Raw genomic sequence first — 16,056 nt, forward strand, 5'->3', positions numbered from 1 at the left:
TATTATTTATGTTTAGGCAATCTGTTAAAGCCTCTCATTACAAGAGTTCATTTGTTTCTTGAGCCAATGACAGACTTGTTTCACTGACATTCAATTCCTGGAGTCTTGCCCTAACTTTTTCTACAACCACTGGATGCATAACCCCACCCTTACACTAATCTAAACCTTAAACCTGCATCAGTCAGTTATTGTTGACCACCGTGGGGCAGAACTCTACAACAAGCTAAAAGTCACAACATGGAGATGAGGCAACATTAATTTGGATTCGGGTTTCTGACCAGCTAACAAATGTAAGTCCAATATTCTCTTTTTAACTCTATAACTATATTTACAACTCTTGAGGGAAATATCTGAATTAGGTGGTACCAGCTACTCTTCCTAAATCCATTACTAAGTTTGTGTACTACTTGTGCTACTAGTTTCAAACTAGAGATTCAAATTTAAGAAATTTCTTACTTGGCAGTACAGATTAGCTCTCATGAAAAATAGGTACATTTACAGGCCGTTAAACAATGAGCTGTGGCTTTAACCCCCCCCCCCCACACACACACACACACACACACACACACACACACACACACACACACACACACACAATGGATTACAGTATGAGTAAGTGTGAGTGGCAGGATTGTTCAGATGTTAAATCGCTGTGAGGTTTGAATGTGAAAGAATCAACAGAGCCATGACTCATCCCAAAACTGGAATCAAACATGTCAACTAATGGAATCATTCTTCAAAACCAGTCCGCATGGATTTATCACAGCTTGACTTCCACAATTACTGCTGCTGTCTCAGAACCTCGATGCCACATGATGTCGGCAACAGCTTGGTTCAGACTGAATAGGCATTGCTGCTGATGGAAATGTCAGCATTTCACAGCCTGTGGTCAATAGAAAGAAAAAAAATCTATTGAGTCTCATTCAAAAGTGTAGTTCCCACTGGGGTCAAAGATCTTACTAAGGCCAGAATTGGCTTTTAAAGAGTCACTATAGAAAATCAATGTGGTGGGCATCAAATATTATTTTCATGAAAAGAGATACAGTGGAGGAAAATATAATGATTTAAACTAATCACAATTTACAATAAACCATAAAGATAAAGAAACAATTTACAGACATAAACAATATACCACATTAAGAGATGTGTATCTACCACCACAAAATAGCAGAAGTAACATAAGAACATAGCAGAGGAAGCATGGATGAGGAGCTGTGGGAGAGTAGGAGTAAACAGGGGAGATGATTGTGTCTGCCTTGCTGCTATTTGGAGCTTTTAGTCACCATCCAGTTCATCGACTGGACCTCGACTGGACAGCCAATCACACGAGAGCAAGCCAGGAACTGAAGCCTCTTTTAGCTCACAATCAACACCCTGCAGATGCTGTGACAGTTGGACACAGCTCACATACACATAGTAGTCGTTGGATATGTTGACGTTGTTTTTGATATATGTTTCTCTAACTTGATTGCAGGTAAAATGTGAGAAGGGATTGTGTCGTTTTTCTTGTTTGACCTACAACAATTTCTGCCTATTAGGGAAGACATGTGAGCACACATTGTAAAACCAGACAAACATTGTGAACTGAACCATGTTTTTTTATTACCTGAACTCCCGACACATTCCTAAATATCTGAGGTGTTTCTCTTAAGCCCTGTAGAGGACTATCATTTTGTTGACAGAAAGAGTACCAGGGTAAAAAATGACTATTTGCTGCTAAAATCTCCCAAATCTCTCTGAGCATTGGTGTGAGACAGGTGTGTGCAATCTTTGAGTTTACAGTACCAACTCGCCATCAAGAAACTGACTCTTACTCCTGCAGAAATGTTTTTACTTTAACCTCCAACTTTACATCCACTTCTTACAGGCTCTCTGATATCAATCAGAATCCAGTGTGAATAAATGTGTATGAGACACCGCGGGATGAACTAACAATGGTTCAACTGCAGACCGGAGATTGTTCCTGCTGCCACTATACATTTTTGTGGGAGCAATTCCCAGCCCTTTCTAATGAAAGCAGTCACACAGAGCAAAGAGAAACACATGGTGTGACATAGAGAGGAATATCCATTTGACATTGTGTTGAAGTTGTTCCTATACGCTTCTATACTCACGGCAACATAAATTATGTAAGCAGGTTAATAATTAATAGATTTTAGCAAAGACAGAAATGTTAGTCTGATTTATATTAGGTTTGGATTAATTTTTATTTTTTCATTTTAAAAGTCTTCATTTTAGATAATCTTTATCTAATCTTCTAAATTATGCAGAATCTTACCTGAGGTAAACAAATGATTTTACACTTATGAGTTTATCATACATAAACTAAATGTATCTGCTAGTTTAGGTCGAGGTGAGAGCTTGATATGAGTGCATATTCACTGTGATTTTAAAATAGTTTAAAATCAATTTAACTTGGCACTTTTAATTTGCTCTGACATGACTGGTTTAAACGTATATCATGCGTCATTTCACCCTTTTTCTTCTTGGAGGTTAAAGCAAGACAATAAGGGGATAAAGATAATTTAAGAAATGTACAGTTTATAATGTCCTGACTGAAAGTCCATAAGGTGGACACGATAAAAACATCGTCAAAATATAATACAATCCAGTACAGTAATACATACTGTGTTGTGTTTGCTATATTGAGTAATATAAAGTTTAAGAGCCCCCCCCCCCCCCCACACACACACACACACAAACAAAATTGTAATCCAGTGCAAATCTATGAACTACGGCCTCAGGAAACTGAACATTGCCTTCTTATACAGAGTGCTGTGTAGTAACCCTTAATCAATACTTTTTTGAGACGATTGAATCAATTTCTTTAAATACAGCATGAGGACTTCAAGTGTGTGGCCTGAGACAGTATTCAGAGTTACTTGAAAAGCTGCAGCCATCCATCATCAGACCAAATAAAGCCTTGACAAGCGGAACATGAGGATGGAGAGACTGAGGTGAAGGACATTTTTTTTTTTTTTTTTTTAGAAAAAGCAAGATTCAAACTATTTAACTCTGCGTGTGGAGCACAGGTGGGCAATCAGACAGCAGCATTGCCCGGTGGCTTCATCTTCCCCGGGTTGACAAGACAAGTCATTTCTAAAGCTGCCGGTTTCCCCCTGGGGAGAGTGGCGTCCAGGTGAGCCGAGAGCAGAGCACAACAGATGCTTTGAGAGGAAGGACGGACGTAAATCACTGCATTGATCAAAATCTGACCCGGGCAGAAAATAGAAGTTTACACAGTTCACAATCAGATAATGGGAGGGATTTCATTTTTGGACTACCTTTTACAAATAAAGATACAATGATTAACATTTAGATTGTGACTATTTGTGGGGGAAAAAAATAGAGGAAAATTGTCCGAAGCCATTTCTTCTCCACTCTAAAATCACTGCTCCTCACATGTATACCCAAGTAAGTGCATTTGATGCCATTTGAATAAATAAATGCTCATAAGACACCCACTTCCCTGTTGGTTTTAATAGCACTAATAACACATTCTGTCTTAGCAGCATGACTCGTAAATGTATCAGCATCAAATAGCTCTTTCTGCAATCTAAACCACTTTGGCAGAGCGAGGGCGAGGGCACTATTCATGGAAGAAAAATAGACTTTAATTAAGAGGAAAACTTTAATTACAGAACGAATTTACTCCAATTAACAAGATACACGGCATGCTGGGCTTTTCTCCACCACCCACGCAGACACTCATACAGTCTTCAGCAGGAAATCCAGAGAAATACACCGATTAATACATTGCATATTGTATGCAAAAACACATACAACATACAGCACATGTTTAAACATTAATTTCCCCATTGCATTAGCAATATGAGAGTGTATTTTCAAACAGCATATGGAGACTTTGCCACTCTATGACAAAGGATGCTGCTTGACAAACGGTGCTCCAACTACTGAAAGTACAACAGTGCTTGATCAAATACTTTATAGTCAAAGAGGCTTAAACGCACTATTGTAATTGGAGATGAATGAGTCTTTGCCGGCAATAAAAAGCCACAAGGAATGAGGTGAAACCCTGTGAGCCGCAGCCACCAGCACGGTTTGGTTACCAATGAGGTTTTTTTCTAATTACCAATATGAGAACAGGGGGCTTGTTTCTGCAGTTTATCATCGCATCGCCGACCTCAGATCTGATTCAAATCACTAAAGGTCCTCGGCAGTCAGTAGGCTCCAACAATAACTGCCTCCGCTTCTTTAGACGGTCTCCTGTCCGTTACTAAAAAGTTGATCATTCCCTCTGACTTTATGAGAAGGTTGCAACCCAAGAAAAATATGCCAAAAACCACCGTGAGGGACAAAACGCACATGACGGCTATCTGGACCACCCTCGTGACGAAGAGGCTCCTCTCGTCCGGAGCGGCGGCCACAAAGCCGTTATCAGTCACCACGGAGGAAAAGTTGCAGCAGAAGAACTCCTCGGTCTTGTTGAGCAGTCCGCCCTCCGTTTGGTTGAACCCGGTGTTGTTCATTTCCACTTTTTTTTTTTTTTTTTTTCCAAAATCAAACTTTCAGTGCGAGAGACGTGAGAGGCAGAGAGGGAAAGACGCGCTTGGAACAATCCCTGTGAAATGTGTCATCAAGTGAACAGTAGAGATGACGACAAGAAGCTGAATTGAAGAAGTTCCTTCGGGTCAGACAGCGCTCTTCTGGAGTTGAACAAGCTGCTTTGGCATCGCATCACTGAAGATTTCATGTGGTCTGTGGCCAGTTTCAGAGCAGAATGAATCCACCAACCCCCGGTTAAATAGACAGACAGCTGGCTACAAGTGGCACTGCGACACAGCAAGAGCGCCGCCATCCGACCAGACTGCACACGTGTCACGAGTGTCCACCAAGGCACGTATGAAGTACACCATGAAGTACATCATGTTCTGTTTGTGTGTTTGCACAGCCTGCTATGTGTACATTGAGTACCAGTGCTTTAAGTATATAAAGTATATCTATCTATCTATCTATCTATCTATCTATCTATCTATCTATCTATCTATCTATCTATCTATCTATCTATCTAAGACACGCACACACTCAAACAATGGTTCCTGCGATTGTGACAGTGATTCAGGACCCTGAAACTGAAGCAACTAAATAGAATTCAGCCATCATTCATTTTATTATATACACCTGTGCTTTTCCTACACATGTGCCAACAACTACTGTGTTCCATACAGAACAATACAAGCTAACCAACAACAATGAGAGGTTAAAGACGTGCTTTAGATATTGGTGGTTAACATATTATAATTAGACATCAATTGTAATTACTCATCTGCACAAAGCCGTGAGGCTTTACTCCCTCTCTGGATCAAAGAGGAACTAGGACATCTAGTGGATGCTTTGAGTCTGTTGTGGACACAAGGTTTGTTTATCTATGCAATCGTGAATGTTCGTTAGCCTTATCTCAAAGTGCATCTACCACAGTGTATTAGTCAGCTGTTGAATTATAGTTGATTTAAATTTAATGACAGTCCCAGCTTTAAAATAAAAAGATAATTTACTTAATTGAAAGTACATCAGAGTTATGAACTGCTGAATGTTAATTAAATGCTATCGGCTTACATTTGATCTAGGCTACTACATTGCCCAGAGACCAATGCACCCCTGAATGTCTCTCATCTATAGCAGCAGATGGCAGCATTGTTCAACATGATTATGGAAAGGCCTGCCTTAAAACAGCTGCTATGTAGACAACAGTGTCAATCTCACAATTTAAATTAATTGGTCCATGACACACACACACACACACACACACACACACACACACACACACACACACACACACACACACACACACACACACACACACACTAAGGCCTATGCAATCTATGTTGTCGATTTAAGTGTGAATTTACTGTAAATTACTTTACAGTGTATTTCAACCTACTGTCTCCCTGTTCTTATATACATGTGAAAACAAACATCAACAGCGTTAAGACTCCCAGGGGGATTTCTTATATGCATCAGGTGAAACAGGAAGTAATGTAGAGTATTTTAACAAACATGAACATTCATTATTCTAGCTAACTGTATGAATAAAGAACTCTTTACGTTGGGTCAGACTATGATGTTAGTTGACCTACGCTAAATGAAAAGCAACATATACCTGCAACTTAATCATAGGCGTATAATACGGTTAGGTTTCCCTTCCCCTTCTAGACAGAAATACATTTAAAATGTAAACTGTGTGCATGTTTTACACTAAAATTGCTGCGCTAATAACTGTATTCTGCCTGCGATGGACGGTGTACGCGCCTACATTTACGAGATGCTCGTGCTGGTCCACTGCGAGAGGATTTCATGAGCGACGTCGCTTTCAGCCAATCAGAGAGCAGAAGCGAGACATTTTTGAAGGTCGGTCTGAGCTGAGGTTAGATTGTGCAGAAAATTATCTCGCCCTGTTCTTCTACCGTTAACATATTCAGTCGGAGAGCAGGTGCGTGCACAGACTATACGTTGCATCTGCGTTAAAGCGAATTGGGGAAAAATTAATGGAGACATGGTCGCGTTCGCCGGTTTACTGCGCCTCAACTAGGCGCAGATCATATCAAGGAGTCCAAACAGGTACCACGGGAGGCTTTACTGGACGGACAGTATCACACTGCATTGTGGACTACTCTGTATTGAGATGGACTGCAACTTAGGTGTCGATCCGAGACGTTGTGCGTTCGCAGGAGCTATTCGCCCAGTTTGATTCAGCCGCTAATTGTACTGTATATCGGGTCATGTTGTCTGCGTTCAACACGTTGCCCGAGAGGAAGCTGGAACAGGTCACTGGTTCACTCCATCCATAATTTAGGTAAGCAGAGAGTATCCTCATCTTCTGTCGCGTGCACACCCTCCATAAGGCAAATAATATCGCTGTTTAACTGCTGTACACAACATGTCAGTAGATTCAGTGGATACTTTTATACTCCATTCAAGGTAACCTTGTGTTTAGTATCTGTGTTCATTGGCTCTTCACTGCTTTTATTACAATGTTTGTTTCCACCTCTTGTCACATCGCACAATTAATAGTATAATCACTATCTAATCTACACATGCACATGAATGAGTGTGTGTGTGTGTGTGTGTGTGTGTGTGTACAGTACAGCTGACTGTATTGCACCTTTTAGAAGTGGTAAATGTAATCGTTTTGTGTTTGGGTTAGATAGAAGCTGAAGTCATTGGCCTAATGGGCTTATTGGGATCAGCTCTATAATCACCTGCTGTTCCTGCAATGGCAGATTGGCATTGTTCAATACTGGTGCCAATGCTAACGTGATACCTATATATGAGTTTTTAGTACCAAGCAAAGATGCAATCCAAATTTATTTTCTTTTTCAGTATTTTAGTTATTTTTTCTACATTTGTTTGGTCAACGTGCTTTATACAAAACAACTTTCAACACTTTCCAACTCTTAATGGCACGGACACAATTTGTTCTGCACTCAAAAAGTATTGAGCTACACTTTCTGCTTGTCACAGCAGAGATAGCAGGAGACTGGAAGGTTGCTGGTTCAGATCCCTAACCCTGACAGGTCTGAGCATATCAATGTTCCCTCTAAAGTGCCCAAGAGCGAGGCACTAACATTGTAAGTCAATCCCTCAATTGTCCATGTCAGAAAAACTGCCTTGCCTTGGTCACACACGAGTGAATTTGTGATTAAGGAGCAGGATCGGTTCACTTTTATTTCAGTTTTGTCATCAAATGTTTGCCGCTCACATTACTCACATGGTTCAATGTCAAGTCCAGTTGTATTGCTGTGGACAGCAATTAGTTAACAGTCTAGCAAATTGCATACAGTTACTCCTATTGAATACATGAGGAATACTTAATTTGGCTCATAGCACTGCACCAGCCATTTCACAACAAAGGGAGTTGCTAACAGAACAATTAACTGTCACACCATGAAGCAATTAATAATGCCTGCTGGTGGTTTACACTTGTCTTGACAATACTGGAAAAAGTGGCGTGTAAAGACTGAAGGGACTTGTTTTTAGTGCCGTGCACAGCAGTGAGGAAATATTCCTCTTTGCAGATGGTTTGACTAATTGACTCAGACTTCTTCGGACGTGACTCCAGCAAGCTGCCGGCAGCGCGGTTGGTGGTACCAAACCCAAACATGTCGCTGCCACTGACGCACCAAAGCAGATGGTTAGCAATGCAAATAGACATCATCAGACTTAATCATCATAGATCTGTTTACAATATGTGAGCTGAGGTGATATGCTACTTTACTGAGACTTTGGTCTTGATTAGACTCATCATCTAGAAGTCTAGATGATGTCCATCTACTCTGGTTAGATGTCAGTGAAAGTTGTGTGAATTCTGTCTTTCTGAAATCATCCGCCGTGCTGTGATCTGAGTCTGAAGCTCTTGATGCAGCTGGACGGAGGCTGCCTTGTTTTTGAATGAGATAAGAGTTAGCCCAGGGCAGCCATGTCAGACCCTGTGATGGACATTTAGACAGGGAGCGGAGAGGACAATGTGTGTGTGTGTGTGTGTGTGTGTGTGTGTGTGTGTGTGTGTGTGTGTGTGTGTGTGTGGAGTGCAAAAATCATTACCATGCTGCAAGTGAAAGATAAGGGAAACTGTCAGATTCCCCACAGGGGATGCTGCAGGCATTTTCCACAAGTCAGACAAGTCAAAGGTGGGGTAAGTTGTTTTACATATATGCATTTGCAGTTAAATGCACACTAAGGTATACAAGTATATCTATGGTAAACTAGAATGTACTGCACTGTGTGATGTATATTGTAGCGGATATATTTCTGAATGCATAAAGGGCTAAGGGTATTTTTGTGTTTGATTGATGGCTGAGCATTTTTTTTCCCCATCATCCCACTTCCATTCTGATTATACTTTCATAAGCCTTTCAGTCAACAAAAACCTATAATTTCAGTCAAGGAGAAATCCTATTTGACAGAAAATTATGTTGTTTTTCATCAGAAATGTTGTGAGGCATACATTCCATGCCAATGAGATATCTAACCTCCACAAATTGCCTCTGGTGTGAAAGCTTCCCAGATGGTCTGAGCAGCACTACTGATGAAGTGGGAGACGTCTGTAAAGGGGAAATGAGCATTCACTTATGCTTTGAAACAGAAAAATGTGGAGGCTTTGGGGACAGTCCAATGTAGGAAGTTGGTGTGACCTCCAATGGACCGTCATCCTTAAGGTCTGTGTGCGACCAAAGGCAATGACACTCATAACCCAAAGCAAAGATAAGAAAAACTCTATTAAATAAAAAAAGGAGAAATAAATTCTGAGGTGGACCTCACTCCTGCCAGTCACCGTCTTCTGGTACCAACCTTTACAAACTTATGTTGGCATTGTTATTATTATATAAACATATAGGTATTTTAGAGCTTTTGGACCAGTATATCGTCCAATATTTGGTAGATTGATTTCGAACATAATAAAAAGAATAGTAATAAAACAAAACAAGAGCTACCATTAAAATATAAACACAGTACATGTAGTGCAAATGAATAAATGTGTGAAAAGGAGTAGGCAGAAATAAATTCTATACATTTCTATAACTTAAATAATGCTAATAAATAATTAACTTTATATTCAACACATATGTACGCATAAAGAATCATTAATATGATAAACAATAACAACACCATCAGCCATCCTCATACCTGTGCCTCTCAAAAACAAATTTCAATTACATTTTCTTAGATTGATTTATATTTGTACTTTGTTTGATTTATTAATTTGACCCATTCCATGAATTCACCCCACAAATTGATGAACACATGCTCTTCCTAGTAGTATGGACACAATCTTTTTTTAAATAACATTTTTCCACTAGGTCATAACCTCCCTCTCTGTCTGAGAACATATTTTTGTATGTTGTGTTCTCAATATCTTACATCGTTTATTATCCTGATGGTTGTTTTTTGTAGTACGCATAATGCGTGCAATGTGTTTGTCTAGGTGTTACCCTTACACCTCCACACAGTAATTCAGATACAGTGATACAAGTGACAAATACAGAGGGACCTGACCGGTTCAAGTCCCAGCACAGACCAAGTAAGGAGTGTGGACTAGTAGCTGGACAGGTGCCAGTGTGGTCCCTGAGCACAGGCAAGGTGCCTTTAAGCATGGCACAAGGCCCCCAAACTGCTACCCGGGCAGCAGTATAGGAGCTGCTCCTAATACAAATAGGGGTTAAATACAGAGGCTAAATTGTGTTGAGTGTGCTGTTCTACACTGTGTAAACTGTGTGATAATATGAGTTGATTCTTTTTAAATTTAGAGTGTGTTACCATTATGATCCACAATGTGCCTTGTTTTTCCCAGAGCCACAATTCTCCTTGCCAACTTTGTTTGCACCACTTATATGAGGTTTGTGTGGCCTAATAATGTATTTTCATATATTTTCTCTCTCTCTCTCTCTCTCTCTCTCTCTCTCTCTCTCTCTCTCTCTCTCTCTCTCTCTCTCTCTCTCTATCTCTCTCTCTCTCACACACACACACACACTAAACCGTAAACTGTCTCACTTTGGACATATCTTGGTCAAATAGGACGCACCAAGCCAACCTTTTCACCTCACCTTAACTCAGGGTATCTGCCGATATTGATTTCTGATTTGAGACCAGTTCTCTCTTTTTTTTCCCTAAATGTCAAAGCTGCTTACCTCCCTGCAGTGGAACCTACTGGGATTATTTGTATGTGAGGTTCAGTAACATGATGCCAGGGGTTGCTGTGGCACAACAAACCGCCATGACTTAATGAATGTAACTGATAGTGGAATTGCTGAATTTTATGATGACACTGTTGAACCAGTTTACTCTTACTATTTCCTTCTCCCTCCTCATATGTATACAAGTACAATACATAGTTCTCTAACATACTCAACTGCTCATCTGTACCAAATCTAACTCATAACCTCAAATTTATTCTACCTTTTGTGTAATATGACATTCCACTAACTGTTTAAAAAGTTAAATACATGAATGGGAAAATGCTGTAATCACTGATTGTGTAGAGCTATGAAATGCATAAAGGTGAAGTCTGGGAAAAGGTGAAAACTAATCACTTTTACAAGAGGCGAATGTTGATCCACCTTAAATGTGGTTCCTCACAGATTTTGCTGAAATTATGTTTATTTCTACTTTGATAGTTTGAGGTCATCCTGGCCTTAATTATTGACTTTCATCCCAAATGACATTAGGAAGACTAAAGTAATGATCACGATTCCTGTCATTAGATTTAGGATTCCACCCTCACCCAGTATTTTCTCTCTCCTTTAGGATGACGCCTCTTGGTCACACCTGCTCCTGTCTCCTCCCTGTTTCCTCACCCAGTCTCCAGAGTTGAAACGCCTCATCAGCAGGCTGAGCGCTCCTGAGCACTCGCTGTGACCCTCCCTTTCCTGGCTGACGTCCCGGGGAGGTGATGCGACGGTTTGTCTACTGTAAGGTGGTGCTGACCACCTCTTTAGTGTGGGTGCTGGTGGATGTGTTCTTGCTGCTCTACTTCAGCGAGTGCAACAAATGTGACGATAGGAAAGACCGCTCGCTGCTCCCGGCCCTGCGAGGTGAGTATTCTGTTTCCCTTTATGAAAAGAGTGATAAGGAAACAAAAGGGGGTTACAGTGAGTGGATTTGAAGATGTCTAAGAGCAAATGTAAATGTTAATTCTTGGCTTTAGCAGATGTTTAAGTTAAAAGACTGAAGGGATAAAATCAAGTCCTGTTCCTTTTGGGATATATTGAAGGGAGTTAGTCAAAAACTGCTTTGAGTAATGATAGATTTTTAAATATGTAATAACTTTTTTTTGAGTAATTTCTCCAATTAAATCAAATGAAAATCACATTAAGATGTCTCTTCTAGTGTTCAGACAATCTCAACTACATTAGTGTTTATTTAGAATTTAGAATAGGTTTCAAGACTCTTATCACAAAATAATCAGGTTAATCAGGGAGCACACAGTAAGTTTGCTTTTGAGGCATCTTAAGAAAAGTGCTTTTAGACCTTGCAGAAGATAGTTCCCTTTTTTGTTTTTTGCACCGTGCATTTTAGATCTTGTGGAAACAGACTTTTGTTTGGCAATGAGTCAAACAACTTTGTGGATAATAAGCTGTAGACTTAAAACGTTTTTATTCCACCAGGATGCTTATCTTCATCATCTTCATCAACTGTCACAAATCCTATTAACATGATAAAGTTCATTGAGGGAATAACTTTGCCTGAAAGGTCAGAAAAACATAAAAATCTGAAAAATATATGTCATTTTTAATCGTTGACAATAATGTCACAAATACATGATTTGCAGTTATTCATGTAAAAAATGCAAATGCACCGGTATGCTTGTCTTGTGATGTAATGAATCTCTACGTCTCATGGGACTGATAAAGATCCAGTTACTTTACCTTTAGTATATTACTGTAACCTTGAAACAATCTCCGTGTGTGTTAGTTTGGGTATGTTTCAGAGATCAACCTAAACCACAGTACCTCTTTAGCAGAGTTCATTTCCTCACATGCCCTGCAGTAAGCAGGTTTCTAAGAGGCTCGCTAAGCTGCTTTTAAGGTTAGAATGAGGCAGAGCTGCCAGCTACTGAGACTGATTACCATACCAAAGTCTAATGTTACATTGGAGTTACTTTGCTTATGTAACAGCTTAAATATGATGATTTGCTAAGTAAAAGAGTGGAGGGATGACATTTTTTCAGGCGACACTGGTTTTCTGTAACAGTGCAGGTGTTTACATCTTATTTGTTCTGCCCCAAATTAAAGAGCCCGATTCACATTTTCAATTTGCCCCAAACTGATTCTTACTGAAGCTTTTCTGTTAGGTTACTCTGATTACCATTCAGTTAAAGGTACTACATTTTATACATTAATATAGCAGCAAACATCTATTTGCTATGTAAATATAGTGGAGTGATGTCACGGATCAGAGTCACGGATCGGATCAAATATCGGATCAGCACAAAATAAAAAAGGGAGCAATTATAACTTTCAGAGATCCCTGGTCACGTTTTTTTGCTGCTGATACTAATCGCCGATCATTGATGATCCATATTGGCAGATACAGATCCTTTTGTTGGTTGGTTTTAGCAGCTGGCCTATACGGCTCCATTTGTCCCAAAAAATCATTTCAACCGCTCTAAAGTCAGTGAAACGTGCATCCTTTTACTTTGTTACAGTGATCTATATTGTTCCTTTACTTTATAAAAACACACAATGCAAATTATTAGGAAATAAAAGATTATATTTTAAGTGATTAAAACAAATCTTGTCATTAGGAGTTTAAATGATGTATTATAAACAGTTCATAATTCATCTCTAATACATGTTTATGTTGCTGTGAAAACATCTCCTTCAAACAACTGGATGTATTCTCGCCAAAGCTACATTTTACGAGATTACATGTGTGCCGGACTGTGAGGGGGGGATCTGTACGGATCACTGGTCGACAATGGTCGACAATGGACAATGGTTAGCTCTGACAGCACTAGTGCCGTTGTTTGCCCTGTTAGCTGTGAGCCCCCGGCTCAGCCGTCGCCAAAATGCTCCCAATCTTGTATATAGCACCTTTTAATGGTTGTTTAGTCAAAGAGAATGGATTCCTTAAGGTGCATTAATAAATATTTGGCCACTGGGGAGAAAAATAAATATTAAAACAAAGTGATGGACAGTGATGGCGTACTTGTTTGCAAACAGTTTCCTATCTGCACATGCAGAGCTGGTTGTAGTCAGCTTTCATTTAAATAATCTTTCAGGCCACCTGACTTTGTTTTTTGGTCTTCACCAACTCATGAGGAACGTATCTGTAGTCAGTAACATAACTTTGTCCGTCTGTCCTTTGCTTAGCTTTCTTACTGGAAACGTTTGCCAATTTGTTGATTATTGGTGGCTCTGACTGTACCATACAGTATATATGGTGCCGTTAAACCAATACAATGAGCTACAAGAGGCTAAAAATGTACTTACTGTAATATGAGATGTACAAACCTATAGTGTGACGTCATGGTTTGCAGTCAGCTTCTACTCCATTGCATCCATTTTAGACAAGGAGGGCAGTGATCCCACACGGGTCATTACCAGGCTGGTAATAACCTTTTAAAGAATGTCTGCATTAAGTTCCTGTTTAGTGCATGCACTCCTGAGATCAGTGTTTTTCAGTTTGACAATAATTAACTTTATGACTGGTCGCCCTGCACATTTTGTTTATGTAAGGTTTTACGTTTTGTTTGACAAACTAAGGTAAAGTAATATAATGTATATGTAAAGGAAAGAATGCTGCATAGACATATGTCACCACAGGTTCTTGTCAGCAGCAGGTTTATGTGAAGTCTTCCGTTCTTTTTTGCACCACACTGTAGCTAATTTAGTACTGCCCTTCCATACAATGGGTGGACCTGGGGGACACAGATTAAAGAAAAGAATACTCCACGTCGACAGTTCATGTAATAAGCTTTCTGTTTCTTTTCTAAATCCCAATCTGAGGTACATAATGGTTGTTATTTTCTCACACTTAAGGACACTCTCTACAGAGCAAAAAAAAAAGCTAAAATACAGAAGTTATCGGTGGAGTTGATCTTTTAATTTAGACACAGCTTTAGAGAAATTCACCCACTAAACTTTTTAGTTGGTCCTTCGGTTTTGATTTCCAAAGCTAGCGTAGGCAGTATATTTTTAGCATCCTTGGGCAAAAATTCCATAATGACCATATTGTAATTCAAGTGGTCTGAGAGAGAGACTTCTGCACCTCCTCTTGGCTCTGTTTTAAGGCTTTAGAGAATCTAGCCGGTGATTGGAGACTTTGGTCAGTCACAGGTTATGCCAGAGAGAGGGCGTTCCCATTGGCGGTTCTGCAAATACAGAAATCCAGATTCAACGGCAGAATCAAGCAAGGCACAGAAATAGATAGAACTCAGTTTTATTTTTTTGTATCACCCTGTGAGAAGACACCACAGGGTAGCAGAATGCTACTTTTAGCTTTTTTTAGACGAAAATATAATTCTAACTGTAAATTATTCTTTCGAATTTCCTCCCCTCTGGGCACTCATACTTTTGCAGATATTACACTTGCAAGTCATACAAATCTTCTGATCCTAGCGTTGAATCCTTTATGTGAGCATCCCCTCACTTGGAGTTGTGTACAAAGACAGTATGTTGTAGTTATAGTGAAGGTGCGCATCAGTAGGGAGCCACCGATCCGACTTATTCAGTCCTGATAGTGATACCTGGGCTTTGGGTATCTGCAGATATACCGACTCGATCCAAGTGTTTAATTCATAAGTTGTATGCCTAAAGTGTGTGATAATTCACCAGCAACTTAAAAGGAGCATAAATGATTTAAATGTAGCTAGAATTTGGTCCAAACTCACACAGTAAATACAATTCCACTATATAATGAAGTAGTTAAACATTGAACAATTGAATTGAATAGATTGGCCCCATTGTCACCGATATCTGACGCAGCTAATTGAGTCATTATCGATATCGGTGCATCCTTGCAAATCAGGACAGCGAGGCCGTACTCTGCAGGGCGTTTTCTTCATGGCCTGCTGTGGTTTTGTGTTCAACGGGAGCTTTTCTGATAATGTAATGCCAGCTGGGTCAGACTCGCAGGAAGAAAGCGGAGCGGTGCAGCAGAGGGAAGAGTATGAAGGAAAGAGAGTGATGCTTGTGATGGAGCCTCCAACTGTGCACCACAGACCTTTTCCTGCAAGGTAAATGAGAATGAAAAGAGCTAGAGGACAATCTGCATGCAGATTCATGTCCTGAGTGCACCTTGACAAGAGAAATCTGGGATCAAAGAATCCAGCTGAGCTCTCACAAGACATTTCAATAATGTAACATTATATAGAGAAGGCTAACATGTACCATACGTGACAAACGTTGTTTGGAGAGTCTAGAGTTGCACACGCATGGCTTATTTGTCAGAATTACGAGCTAATGAATCACATAATGGACATGTTGACAGAGAAACATGTGGCACTATATTTTTGTTCAGCACTGAAATATGAGTGATCGTTTCTCAGAAGACTCATTACTTGCAAGCGTGAGGGGAACCTTTTCACTGTAATTGCTT

General features: G+C 39.9%; 2 protein-coding genes across 3 annotated transcripts in view; one reads left to right on the forward strand and one right to left on the reverse strand.

The window, feature by feature from the left end:
- Window positions 1-4,181: 4,181 nt before the first annotated feature.
- rprma (reprimo, TP53 dependent G2 arrest mediator candidate a) lies at window positions 4,182-4,490 on the reverse strand. Its single transcript, XM_068734047.1, has one exon. The coding sequence runs from the start codon at window positions 4,488-4,490 to the stop codon at window positions 4,182-4,184; it is 309 nt and encodes a 102-aa protein (XP_068590148.1).
- Window positions 4,491-6,376: 1,886 nt separating this feature from the next.
- galnt13 (polypeptide N-acetylgalactosaminyltransferase 13) overlaps window positions 6,377-16,056 on the forward strand; it is a 36,205-nt gene continuing 26,525 nt past the window's right edge. For both annotated transcript variants that reach the window (XM_068703642.1, XM_068703651.1), the window contains exons 1-2: window positions 6,377-6,814; window positions 11,263-11,549. In XM_068703642.1, the coding sequence (XP_068559743.1) occupies window positions 11,408-11,549 (142 nt within the window). In that variant the 5' untranslated portion in view covers window positions 6,377-6,814; window positions 11,263-11,407. The remainder of the gene's footprint in view (window positions 6,815-11,262; window positions 11,550-16,056) is intronic.

Source organism: Cebidichthys violaceus, unplaced genomic scaffold (assembly GCF_023349555.1).
Source record: "Cebidichthys violaceus isolate CVI_PGR_0920_01 unplaced genomic scaffold, fCebVio1.0.p SCAF_11, whole genome shotgun sequence".
Lineage (NCBI taxonomy): Eukaryota > Metazoa > Chordata > Actinopteri > Perciformes > Stichaeidae > Cebidichthys > Cebidichthys violaceus.